The following is a 13,905-nucleotide window of genomic DNA, read 5'->3' as shown; positions in this document are numbered from 1 at the left end:
GTTTCCCACAACGTCTAAAGTTTCAGTACACCCATCATCCTCATTTCAGCTATTTTTTTTGTAGTCTGACTGTCGTTGTTATACAGTCGCTATTGTAAATGTACTGCTATTACATTCTGGGTGTTTAATTTGTATGTATGAATTAATAGGATTTGTATACATCATTATGTCCCTACAGCCTGAAGGAGCAATTGTGGGAACCAAAGAGCCCATAATGCCTTGGCGAGTATGAGGAATTTGCTTTGCTTTTACTAATACTACTACTACTACTACTACTACTACTACTACTACTACTACTACTACTACTACTAATAATAATAATAATAATAATAATAATAATAATAAGTATAACTTTATTATAATAATAATAATAATAATAATAATAATAATAATAATAATAATAATAATAATAATCGACTTTTCCTGCATTGTGCAGTTCTAGTTGTATTAGTTATCTCACTGGTGTTTGGAGAACCATGAAGCTCTGTCCTCACACTGACTCGCTTACCTTGCTGTCAACATGACAAAGCATGAAAAAATAACCATGATGTGAATGTGGAGAGGGAGGTTCTCTGTTGTCCATAGTGATGATGAACATGAGAAGCATAGCAACAAACTGGCACAAGTAAACATCAAACTGAAGGAAAGCGTCAGGAGTAAAGGCTCGAGGTGTGGAGATGCAGCGTGGGGCACGACCTCACGGCTGGTAGGGTATATTCTGTCGTCAGAGACATGAATGTCAAGATGAAATGTGCATCACTGGACATCCTGTGGGCTTTAAATACAGGGGAAAGCATAGAAACAAAACAGGGCACAGGAGAAAGACACCTAAGTGCTCAGGTGATTGAGTGCAGAGCGTTTGTGGTGAGTTAGTGGGCTTGTCTCTCAGGGCTCCATGGCTGTTGTACCATGACCACCCTCCAAATATCCTGCTGGCCAACGAGAGCGACAACTGCCCAGCTGAGGGGGAGCTGGTGGAGACAAGTGCACCTGATGGAAGGAATGCAGGATCTGAGATGCAGGTTTTCATTCTCTGGACCATACCCCTCCCAATCCACAAGGGACGGCACCTACCTCCTTCATCACCGCAAGTCCAGCCATCACATATTGAATGCAGGACCACGACTTGAGTTCCTGAGGTAGCAGCGGGGACCCAGCAGTGGTGCTGCTGTATAGGGGTCCTGTGAAAACAGACGCCAGGGCAGTGACACGAAAGACCAATCATGTGTATCTGCTCCCAGACAAGCTGAAACTGTAGATCACCTTGATGAGACAGAGAAAGAAAGGTGTATAAACTGGTGTAGGGCCCAGCTTAGCTTAGCAGCCTACCCAGGTGTAGGTGTCCTCCAATACCTGCTTACTCAACTGCCACCACGTCTGGACAGATGGCTGATCCCCATACATACAGCACTGGAGTGAGCCCCATGAAGAGAGTTCTGAGTATTTTCCACCCAGAGACCCAAGTGTCCCTGACAACAGAAGTGCAGAAACTTACCCAGGTCCTGGTCAGAGGTGTCAATTCCAGGTTCAGAAAGTAAAAGTCCTCACCAGGATTTTGCTCAAGCTTGCTATATTTTCTAATTAGTGCAATCCAGGTAAATTGGTGGAATCAACACAATCCAGGAAGCCTGAGCAAAATCCTGGTGAGGACTTTTACTTTCTCAACCTGGAATTGACACCTCTGGTCCTGGTTTAAGATCTATTATATCCAGCCACACCCAGGTTACCTGAACCCTCCGGTCTGATAAGATGTCTTCAGGTAGCTTTAACTCCAGGAAGATGCGCAGAAGAGCAGGTAGCATGTTTCAAGTGTGACAGGACATGCCAGGATGGTAGCAAACTGAATTTTGAGAAGTTCCTGACAACAACGAGGATGACTGTGTTTCCTTTGGATCTAGGCGGGTCTTTTATGAAATCCATAGCCAGGTGAAAGAAAGGATGATGGTGATGTAGGGATAAGTGCTACACCACCCCAATTGAAGGAGGTAGAGATGATTCGGTGGTCAAAGAGGATGGGGATTGGCCACAACACAGCACAGTGCAAAGCCCCATGAAGCAGAAAGGAGTGTGTCACCCCCTCTCAGGTGTTACAGCTTCTCCATCATCTGTTTTCTGTTTCTGTTCATTTGCTGGTTTCCGGTAATGTGTCTGTGGAGTAGGTTGGTCAGGGGCTTAGACAGGGTGCTGAAGATCAACCAAACACACTATTTAGTGTCACACTATTTCGTATATTGTAGTGTCACACTATTTCGTATATTCACATAATCACACTATTTAGTATATTGAAGTGTGATTATGTTTATAAATGAAAGCTGTTTTAGCTTTAATATTTTGTATTTAGTTAATATTAACAATGATACTCAAATGTCAATGTCAAATCAACAATTACACAGATTGCTAACCTCAATTTTTATCCATAAAGCATTTGAACAGATTTTCCAAACTGCTTCAAACCCTCAAATTTCTAAAGAGGACGCCGAGATGAGGACAAAGGTTACTTTCGGTTTCATTTAACGAACAATCGAGTACATATCACGCGGATGTAAAGCCAACTGACAACCACAAACACACGCTTAATGCCCATGAGTGCAACACTTAATGTTAACGAGACAAGTGACAGGTGACGTGAATTATGAACAGCACACACACACGCACACACACACACACACACACACACACACACACACACACACACACACACACACACACACACACACACACAAACATTAACAAGCACACGTGAACTCAGATGTACTCAAATACACACTTGACACGCCCTAAGGGAGGAGCCATGGGCTGTATCTTGACATTATGTTTCTTCCTAATTTTAATTTTTACTATTTATGTGGTTAGACTGGATACACAAGTTGAGTGTTTTATTTAGGTCCGTTGTATCATGTGTGAATCAGTGAAAGCTGACTTCATGCACCATAGAGAGCATCCTGGTACTCCCGCCGCACAGCTGTGGACTGGAAAGAGCTACACCACAGATGGTTGGCACGGACCTCCCCAACCTGGATAGTGTATTTGATGAATAAGGCTGGCTGCATCAGAAAGGACATAACACTCTCGGCTCACTACCTCCTCTACGTGCTGCCATGAGGAAAGCTGTCACGGTCCCCACGGCAACCCCTCTTGTTTTGATTTAATTCTTGGTATTCCTTTTGGTGTACTTTTATTTTGGAATTCTTTATTGCGTCTTTGGTTTTCCTCTTGGTGTACTTTTATTTTGGAGTTCTTTATTGCATCTTTGGTTTTCCTCTTGGTGTACTTTTATTTTGGAGTTCTTTATTGCATCTTTGGTTTTCCTCTTGGTGTACCTTTATTTTGGAGTTCTTTATTGCATCTTTGGTTTTCCTCTTGGTGTACTTTTATTTTGGAGTTCTTTATTGCATCTTTGGTTTTCCTCTTGGTGTACCTTTATTTTGGAATTCCTTATTGTGTCTGTCTTCACGCCCAACCCTTGTACTCTGCCCCCTCATCATTGTTCTCAGGTGTGTCATGTTTGGTCTTGGTTTGGTCTGTGTATCTAAGTCTTGTGTTTTGTCATCTCTTTTGTTGGTTATTGTGAATGCTTGGTGTAATGTGTTTGCTATGTCTTTAGTTTTTTTTTTTTTGCCTTGGCAAATATCTAGTTTCCAGCTCTGTGTTTCCCCAGTTATGTTAATTAGGGTTTAGCTCTTGTTTGTTTAGTTGGCTTCATGTCCTTATTCCCTGTTAGTCCCTTACTGTGTGTTTTCGTGCTATCTGGTAGTTGTGTTTGTTATCCTTTGTTTGGTTAGGTGTTAAGTTCTTTAATATTGTTGTTGTTATTTTCTTAGTGTCTAGTGTTTGTCTTTATGTCTTCTTCTTTGGAGCTTGTCTATGGCTCTATTTATTAAACAATTCTGAGATTTCCTGCACTTGCGTCCAGCCCGCATTACCAGTATGTTACACCAGCGGATTGAGAAACTGCTTTCTGAAAGCTGTTGCCTGGACCACAGCCCACTGACTACCCTGTCACCTTGTACTTTAATGCTATACTCTTCTCCCCCCTTTTCACATTGTGTATCTACTCTTCAGATTACCTGTCTAGAACTCCACAGGTACAGCGTAGCTGCATTTTTGCAGTAATTCAATTTACTCCCATCAACACAGAATGTACCTCATTTATACTGCAACCTACCCTCAGCTGTTTATGTAAAATTGTAACTGATGCTACATTGTTGAACCCCTGACCATCCTGCTATTAGTCAACAGTAATTTATATTGTAAATATCAACCCTGAATGAGTGAAATCCTCCATGTAAATGTATGTATACTTTGTATATTTTCATAAGCTACATAGACTTGTCAAATCATTTGTCATCAAAACTGGTAATGTACAATGAAAACAATTGAACCCTGCGGGACACCATAAATATTCTTCAGAGAGATGTTTACCCACATTAACAAATAGTAAATTGTTATACATTGCAATTTCTTCCTGGAGATGTTTTATGGACAGCCCAAGATTTTTGGAAATTATGGAAAAAATATGATCTGTTGTGTCTAAAACACCACTGTGTTAACTGTGAAACCTAGAATAATGTCTAAAGTCTTTATACTGCAGTGTGGACTATAGCTTTCAAATTATAATGAATATGAGAAACAGTACTGGCCACTTCAAATAACTTTTAATTCTAATATAAATGTCCAGAGTAAGCAGTGTTTTACAACATATCTAATTGATCATATGCAGAGGTTGGTAATTAGCTGGTATATTAATACAGTGGTCTTTTAGTCTTCTAGGACTTTATTTGGCCCACTTATGGAACATGGAATAGTTACATGAAAAGTTATGAACTGTAAGGTTTAAGGCATGGTCACAGTTAGAGATTACATTTACTGCAAACACATTTAAAGAGAAAAATAACAAAACCACTGCAGCTTGTTACAAACACTTGTAAATGTAGCTCAATTCCTGTTGGTAAGACCTTATGGGTGGGCTTCAGGGTGCACTACTGCCCCTCAGTGGACACTGCACATATATTCACTTTACATGGGCAGAAACACAAAGCACAAAAAAGCTTTTATTAAAAAATACCGATAAATGACTTATCACAAAAACAAATTTGACTCTCAATTTTACAATATCTCATTATGGTGGTTGATGCTGGTTTTACAGAATGAAATGAAGACAGAACAGTAAAAAACAAGGAAGAGACAATACAAAGAACAAATATATTGTTATGATTATATGAATCATATATGATTCGTCAAACAATAATTACAATTAATTCAAATCATAATTGACTAAGGCAACTCATACCATGAAAAGAAATGCTTATGTATTGTATGAAAGGTATGATCTACACTAATAATTGTGAGATCCAGCCCTGGTGTCTTCTCAGTAGGAAGCTTAGGAAATAAAGGCCTACATGTCTGTAATGGTTTATTTGCTGAGATAAACTATATACTGGGTTATACAGTCAGCAGTGCATAACATGTAAATAAGAGATACAGATAAACATAAATGAAGGCAACATCAGTTAAACAGAAGATGCAGAAATAAAGAAAGAAAAAACAGACATCTATAACCCTGAGTACATAAGGTGTTAACTTTCTATTTTGTTTCTGTAGCTAAGATAAATCCTGTAACATATATGTAATATTAGATCAGGAGATACATTATCCACAAAAATTCTGCTGGTTTGTATTTTGGTGTATCTTATAAACATGTTACTGTCAAAATATTGTTTTAAAGCATTGTTGGTATATGCAGTAAAAATGAAAGCATTTGCAAATACAGTAAAACAAAGATTAATGTTATTTTAAACAACACATTATAAAAAAAATACAAATATATAATATAACTCAGCTGATACTTTACTGGGCTATAGCTGTTTCTACCAGGTTATCCTACCTTGTAAAGCCATTCTGAATCCTAGGAAACGTTCTAAGACATGTGGCAGCCCCTTTGTGAGACTACGACACGAGCACCTGGAAGAGAAGGCTTAGGTTCCCTCATCTGAAAGGTGCAATGACTTCATACTGCAGGTGTTTGTTCTCATTAAGTACACTGCATGTAACATTGATTTGTAACGGTCCCATGGACACACCTTATAGTCTGTGAGTAACCAGACAATGAGGTTTTTTATTTGTTTGTTCTGTTGATCGGTAAAGTGCAGTATTCTATCTTTAATCTGAGGGAACATACACAAAATACTCAAACACCACCTCTGGTTTTCAGAACAGGTCATTCAACATCAATATTAGTGCAAATAATCAGTGACATATATACTTTCAACTGACTGCATATTCGGTGCAGCTATAGACTACGTGCGCCTGTGGTGAGTGCTGAGTGTGTAACAGTGTGTTCCTGCTCTTTGAAGGATTCAGTCATAGCTGCGCGTCACCGTCTGCTTCTCAGCTTACATACCGACACCGACACCCTCGCTTTCACATTTGTCAGGATTACAATGTCTCTGTGATCACCGGTTCTCCCCTCGCCCGTCCGTCCCCTCTGGCCCGGTATCGGAGCGGCACGTCCCGCGAGGGCGGGAGGACGCCCAGGCCAGCGCGGGCGTGGTCCGGCAGCGCTGCGGCGGACGGGTTGGCTAGGCGGAGCTCACAGCGCCACAGTACCAGCAGCAGAAACTGCTTGATCTCGTTCACAGCAAAGTACCGGCCGGGGCACCTGCTGGAACCAGAGCCGAACGGCATGAAGTAGTGCTTCAGCGGCCGGCCGCCCTTGAAGAACTGCGTGCGCGACTGGCCCGCCTCGTCCAGGAAGCGGTCGTACTTGAACTCCTGGAGAGGCACGAGAGTCATGTTAGAGGGTAGAGGAATCGCTAGTGTTTTTGCATGTCACAGCATGCCAATGCACCACTGGCCCACACTGATGCAACACTGCAGGAGCTCAGGAATCTTTGCATGAGCAATGATTTGACATTCATAGGAGCTATTCAGCTGCCTAATTACTTCAACTAACTTGAATTTCAATCCCTGACCTGAACTGGGTTAAGCAATTAAATATGTTGCAGTTGAGAATAATTGTGTCTAAAGTATCATCAAGGGCTGGAGTGGTTACCATGGGGTTGGGGTAGATCTCAGGGTCCAGGTGTATGAGCTGGGGGTAGAGGGCAATGTAATCGCCCTTCCTAATAAAAGCTGTCTGTCCTGAGTCCAGGGTGAGGACAAAGTCATCGCTTGCAACTCGAATCATTGTGGAAGCGCTCGACAGACGCAGAGCTTCCTTGATAATACTGTCTGCAAAGCAACACACACAAACGGAAAGCCAAATGGCCACGAAAGTGATTTTCAACCTATTTGAAATGGTTATATCAAAATGTTCTTTCCCAATTAGCGAATGCAGTATTACTATGGTACTGAATGTTAAAACTGCTCTGTGAAACCTTTTCAGAATGCATCTGATATGAAGAAGTCTCAAGCCACGGAGCAAAAAAAAACCCCCATTAAGCCGATGTAAGCGAGTCATTTGCTCTCACTCTTATTTACACTCAAACAATGTGCTGACCAGGAAGGGAATTTGTCTTTAAAGGAAACTCTTTTTCCAGCCCCATAAAGCCACCACATCCCCCAGTGAACCAATAGGATAAAAGACTTCCAAATGCCATGGTAAAAATCTCCAGGCTAATTCTCAGAAAGTCCCCAGCTGACTAAATGTTCAGATTATAGCAGTCAAGGGGTGATGCACTAAAGAAGCCAAAATTGTTCCTACAGCAGAAACGTTCTTACTCACCCACTGCTATATATATTTTTTATTTAAAGGAAACTTAACGTTTTAAAACAGACCTAATGGAAACTAGTTCAATAACAGTGCTGTTATTGTTAAGTGACTTCAGACAGTAATATATGAATATTTTCCTTCCAGTTTCGGTTTCATGCACCAGAGATGTGTCATGTCTGCACATGGGTTTGCTTTCTGATTTTGATTTCTGTTTTTCTAAATTCTAAAGTATGACTTTCAGCTTTTAAAATTATTGCCAGGGATAATTTACTACAAATAGATGAACCATCTCAAAAATGTTTTTCAACACCACGTCCAATTTATTTCAAAACAAAGAACCTGAGATTTCAAATGAGTGTTTATCCAGTAAATTTGCATTTCTTTGGTACCTACAACAGGACTTACCTAGCACAGTCATGGACTCCAGCTGCTCCTTGGAAAAGCTGATTGGCTGGTCATGACCATTTGATGACTGGTTTGACTCCTTCAAGACCCTGTCAACCTCAGCACGAGCTGCATCGAGAGCTTGCGGACATCTGTTGAGAAACATTAAACATCACTCCATCATCTCTCGACCCACTATGTCCACCTGTGACATAGCTGATAAAGCATCAGCTGAGAGGCCACCATATTAACAACCAGCCTAATGAATGCAAATCAGCTTTCAGCTCATCACAGATTGATACCTCTATTGAGAAAATAAGAGATCCTTGTGGACTCCACAGCTTGTCACGATCCGACTCTCGTGGAGCGGATTTTCGCAACACCAGCTCAGGTAGGTAACCAGGGGCACCACCTCGCAGGGTTGGTGAGTGGGAGGATTTTATATCGAATGTCATAGGAGATGGGGGAGCTAGTGGAAGCTTTGGACAGTGGCTGTGGTCTGGCCAGAGAGTCTAGTGTGTGTGAGGACTCCAGCACTCAGGTTTGAAATGTGCTGTATCGTGGGGAGTTGGTAGAGATACCAATAAAAAGGGGTAGTGAAGTCATCTACGAAGGACGTTAGAAAGGCATGAACTAGAGTTGCTTCATCTTTAGAAATGAGTACAGGCAATTCTGCAATGTCTTTGGGCCTTACGTAACACACTTCTGTTTGTAATTAACAGCTAATTAACAGTTAAGTAACAGTTAACAGGCACTGACAAAGTGTTGGCACAGTGCTACAGGAGCAAAGGTTTTATAGCTACAGCTCTCATAAGATTTAGAGGATGTTGATGTAGGTGCAAAAAGCTTTGTAATTGCTGCCAATTTTGGTTTGAAAAAGTGTAAAAATTAGTCACACAGTTCCTCAGAGCACGGGAGGATGTGAGGTAATGTGTTAATAGTGGTGAAAAGGGAGTTTCTGACCCACATTGTAGACAAGACCAAATGTGTTGACACTGCTGTGGCGATTGCAGACATACATTTTAGTAGATGGTTGCTATAAGCTAACAAATGAACCATCAATCAGGGCCTTAAAGAATATTTAAGATCAAATGACTTTTGACAAAACATTTGTGTCACTGTGTTCTGTCACTTCATGATTCAATGCTTCTAAGACTGTGTGCTGAACACCCACCTCTTCCCACATGTGTGACACACATATACAGTACTGGGCCAAAACAGGCCAGCAGGCCAGCATTCTTAAAATATCTTAAAACTTTTTTTAACGCTTTCATCCTGCTTCCTTTCTTGTCCCACACAATGTCAGTTATGTTTCAAAGGCTCTGTTGTGCCTGGTGAGTGCTTCATTTGTAGGGCTTAATGGTGTCCATATAAATGAATGTGTTTTGCTAGCGAAACCTTGAGAAGAAGTTAGGGAACCATCTCTACAATATTTTAAAATGTATTGTCATAGAAATGCTAACTGCTGATAGCTCATAATTTCTGGGGTGGCTGATTCAAAGTAATATGCAGTGCTGTAGAGATGCGTATGCAGTGAATGGTGCTCTCTGGCATCAGTATTGCTGTGGGAATGAATGCACGTTTACTACCTCAGTGTATAGTAGAGGCTCCAAAAGGCAGCTGGTAATGTATTGGCCTGGGACGCCCAAAGCATGCACACGTGCGTGCGTGCCTTCCCCGCCTCGTCCAGATGCATGCGATCGAAGGCGTCCATGCGCCGCTGGATTAGATCTGAGATGCACAGCCTGCGGTGGAGCTCGCTGTGCACCAGCTCCTCGGCCAACGCCTCCCTGGCCCGCCATGCGCGCACGCACAGCGTGATGGGCACGCCCACCGCCAGCACGGGGAACGACCGGTCGAACGCCAGGAAGTCCCGCTCCGCCTTCAGCAGGCACGTGGCCGCGGCGCGCCCCACCCGCTCGGCCTCCGGGAGCCCCGCCTCCTTGCCGAACAGCGTGAGGTAGCCGGCCTCGAACATGACGCGGTTGGTGAAGTTCTGTAGCCCCTCCTCCTTCCAGCCGCCCCCGGTGGGGAGGCTCTGCTCTAAAACGGCCTGGAGGTTGCTGAGCATGGCCTGGGTGAGCGCCTGGAGCGACGGGCCCTGTAATGTTTGCTGGAAGAGCGCATGCACCTCTCTGTAGCTCTCACTGAACAGGGGACTCGTAAAGTCGGCGTGGCCAAATACCTGAAAGAGGGAGATCCACAGACAAGCTAAGGAAGAGACTGAGTAAGATTTCTGTCAGCAGTCACTCAATCTCAATGAAGGACGGCCTGTCTCCAAGCCAAGTTAACCATTAAGGGGAGTAAAAACATTCCCTTGACGTGTGAATGACATCCTGAAAGTGACGCAACACCCCCGGAGGAAGAAAATGATAATGAATGAGAGAGAGAGAGAGAGAGAGAGAGAGAGAGAGAGAGAGAGAGAGAGAGAGAGAGAGAGAGAGAGAGAGAGAGAGAGAGAGTGCATGATATAGTGTGAAAGACAGTGAAAGAGAGAATTTATTGATAGAGAGGGAAAGATAGAGACAATGTTGTGGCACGCATTTAGATTAAATTGGCATGTCGTACAAGGTGATCATTAACTTACACGGAATTTCTTCTCCAGAAGCACAAAGAACTACTCCACACACACACAGACACACCCCAACCACATACCCCCCATCCCCTACAGTGCTCTCTTGTCCTGTGTATGTCTTACCCGCTGAGAGAAATTCATGGCAACTTTGTAAAAGTCGAGGTTCTTGCCCTGACGCATGACCACCGAGAAAGAGAAGGGGTCGGCAACAAAGGTTAAGTACTTCCCCGCAATCTTACACGTGAATATATCTCCATGCTGCTGCTGAGTTGCCCGCAGAAATCCCAGTGGGTCTTTAACATAGTCCAGTATCACTCCAAAAAACGGCAACCATCCAGTCACCAATGGAGGCTCATCCTGGCGTCTGCAAATACACACAACAATGGCCTACACAGTTACTATATTTCAAAAATAAACCTTTTCTGTTCTTCCAGTGGTACATTGTACAAAATGTGAACCATATGAGCTATGTAATCGCACAGCAAACTTAAATCATCTCCAAAGTCACCTGACCTGACCTTGTGGAAGCATTTGAATATAGCTCTGGGCTAATATGTGAGCAATTCATGTGACGGAGTGGCATTGAATGTGGTATTTTAATGGTGTGTTTTTGGATATTGTATTCAGATTTCACACCACCTTGAAACTGCAGTGAAAATGCATTTGCATTCTGATATCTTTGCAGAACTTGAAATGGGTAACTCAATATTTAGGAGTGCATGCATATTCTTACACATTACAGACACGTTGCACATTATTAATAAGAACTGTAATCTTCAGTAACATTCTGTTTTATGATTGCTTTCAAAGACTTTGAATCATTAACATTAAAGTGTAAAACAGTGTTGCTATTTACATTGTGAGTCATGTTTTGTCTATTTTCACCTTCTCTTTGGTTCCCCATGTTGAGGAAAATCAAACTTTATACCAAAAATGACTTGTTGACCTATAAGCCTACTTACATTATGATTTATATCCTTCGTAATCCGTGGTTAGTTTCTGACCTCAAGACTGCCATTGGAGTTGTTGTTAAAGACCATTCTCAGAACGCACCAACATTGCTGTTTCTCAGCTCACTAACACTGCGGTATCTAAACTTGTCCTAGCTCTCACAGAAACAAGACTTTTTAAAATGTTTATACACTCAACTTCCCATATAATCAATTTGAAGCTTCTTTCCCTACGGCAAAAGATGATATCGTAGTTTGTACGCCTCCGGTAAACAATAAAAAGCAAATCGGGGAATCCCGATTAGTTTAACTTGAAGTGCAACGTTCAACTAATAAGACTGGGTCTACTCACTAAATCGTGTGGCGATAAACTATTATGTTGTATCCTTTAAATGTCCCAGCAACCTAAGAAAAACGTTTGAACAGAACTCATTTCAGTCCTTATTCTAACCATGATCGGACACGTGAAATGCAAAGACGTCTACAGAGCTTGAGTAAAGGTGCGCTAACAAACGTACCTTTTCCTCGATTCCCCAAATATCCTCAACAACAAGAACGATAGTCCGAATAAGAGAAGAATAACAATCCATGACGCCATGGCTGGTTCAGATATGCACTGTAATTGAGTTACCCTCGGTCCCACAGGAGTTTATTCTCTTCGAATACTACGCTCCTCCCGAACCCTAGAGCACGTTCTTCTGGAAGTAACAGGCGCGCGATCATAGCGTAAAGTACTAACACTGTGACGCCTATTTTAATGAAGAACACGTCTTTACTCGATTACGCAATGAAACCTCCCTTAAAGTTATAAGTTGTATCCTTACAGATTGTGGTGTTCCCAAATACCTTACCTCTGATAATTACACTTAATATAGCGTTAATAAATTAAAGTGTGGCTGTGAGGTTTATATGGTGGCATTCTCCAGAGAAATTTCGAAATCAGAAAAAAGAGTTTTGAACACGTTCAAGGTTTGAACACACTTTACACCTGGTCAAACCTTGACTACAGAATGTAGTTTAAACTAACTGTTAACCTTTTAATGTTTGCTTATTCCATTGTTATTTAATTATTTACCACTTTGGGTTACAATTGACCTACTATACCTACTAGATACTACACATCTGATATAGCCTATGTCGAGTTTCATCAAATATTAGGACTAGATTGTTGTTGTTTTATTTATGGAATATGAGATCTCATTTTTTGTAAGTCAGTTGAATAATGTGAACAAAATAAATGTTTTGCTCTTAAAAACACCAGTTCTCACCAAATAATAAAAAACGAAAAACATTCACCAGTGAGCCATGTTAGGATGCTAGGAGAATTTAGTGAGCCATATCCTCTGCTAAATGGTCTGCAAAATCTTGACCATGACCAGACATGCGCAATGCAGTTGCTACCAGGATGTTAAGCAAGTAGTTACAACGGATTCTGCTGTTGCTTAGTGCTGAATGAAGCAGAAGGGTTTCTTCATAGCAGCAACGTGTGGCGTCCCAGGTGATGGTCAGACCCAAAGATTTACAGTTTCTACCACTCTTAAATGATAAACTATGCATGGTCCTGTCATATCTCTGGCCCTGACATCAGATTTCTGGGGCGATCTGAGATCCAGATTAAGCCTCTGCAGACTAAAAAAACTCCAGACTAAAATGACACTGCAGTTTAGTCCAAGACTAAGTTTGATCCATGTCTAGAAAACTGGACCCTAAACTGAACTATCCTTCTGTCACATGCTCCAGCTCAGCTCTTGGAGACACAGGAAAACGTATAAATATTGTGTCCAGTTCAAATATCCTAAATATAATTTAACAGTTAACCAAACAGTTAAACTAAGTCTGTCCCAGCAATCTGAACAGAATGTAACCAAATGTCTTCAGATCCATGAAAACAGCCTGGAAACAGGAAACAGCAAAACTTTGCAAAATGATGCCAGTCAAAATGAGCTATGGATGGATAATAAAATGTTATACTTGTAACACGTATAGAAACATTAAGTAAATATCCTTTACATATTTGACAAACTGGAATTTTAAATGAAACAATTAGTAATGTAAAGTTGTAGACTCATGGAGATCTATCAACAATTAAAATGTCATCTAAACATTACATCTCAGGTTTTTCATAATAAAAGGTCCATCCACCAGACAGATAGATCATATCTATATCACTACTGCTAGTTTATAAAAGCTAATATTTGACATTTCCTCTGGGAGATTTGAGCGGGTGGGATGAGTACAGGGGGTCAAAGGGCAGATGCTCTTTGTTGCTTTTACTGTCAGCCTGC

The 13,905-nt window shown here is 41.5% G+C and overlaps 1 protein-coding gene across 3 annotated transcripts; it reads right to left on the bottom strand.

The window, feature by feature from the left end:
• Nucleotides 1-4,638: 4,638 nt before the first annotated feature.
• Nucleotides 4,639-12,349, bottom strand: cyp7a1b (cytochrome P450, family 7, subfamily A, polypeptide 1b). 3 transcript variants are annotated; one of them, XM_076972942.1, is made up of 6 exons: nt 12,139-12,349; nt 10,794-11,034; nt 9,685-10,280; nt 8,117-8,247; nt 7,052-7,230; nt 4,639-6,771 (listed from the first exon to the last, which is right to left on the bottom strand). In XM_076972942.1, exons 1-6 carry the CDS (start codon nt 12,216-12,218, stop codon nt 6,436-6,438), a joined length of 1,563 nt encoding a protein of 520 aa, XP_076829057.1. In that variant the 5' UTR covers nt 12,219-12,349; the 3' UTR covers nt 4,639-6,435. The 3 variants fall into 3 exon arrangements, with proteins under 3 accessions (XP_076829057.1, XP_076829058.1, XP_076829059.1); XM_076972943.1 differs by having other exon boundaries at nt 10,910-11,034; nt 12,139-12,299; XM_076972944.1 differs by lacking the exon at nt 12,139-12,349 and adding an exon at nt 11,633-11,901 and having other exon boundaries at nt 10,910-11,034.
• Nucleotides 12,350-13,905: the final 1,556 nt, after the last annotated feature.

This window comes from Brachyhypopomus gauderio, chromosome 14 (assembly GCF_052324685.1).
Source record: "Brachyhypopomus gauderio isolate BG-103 chromosome 14, BGAUD_0.2, whole genome shotgun sequence".
Lineage (NCBI taxonomy): Eukaryota > Metazoa > Chordata > Actinopteri > Gymnotiformes > Hypopomidae > Brachyhypopomus > Brachyhypopomus gauderio.
This window is presented reverse-complemented; position numbering and strand designations above follow the sequence as displayed.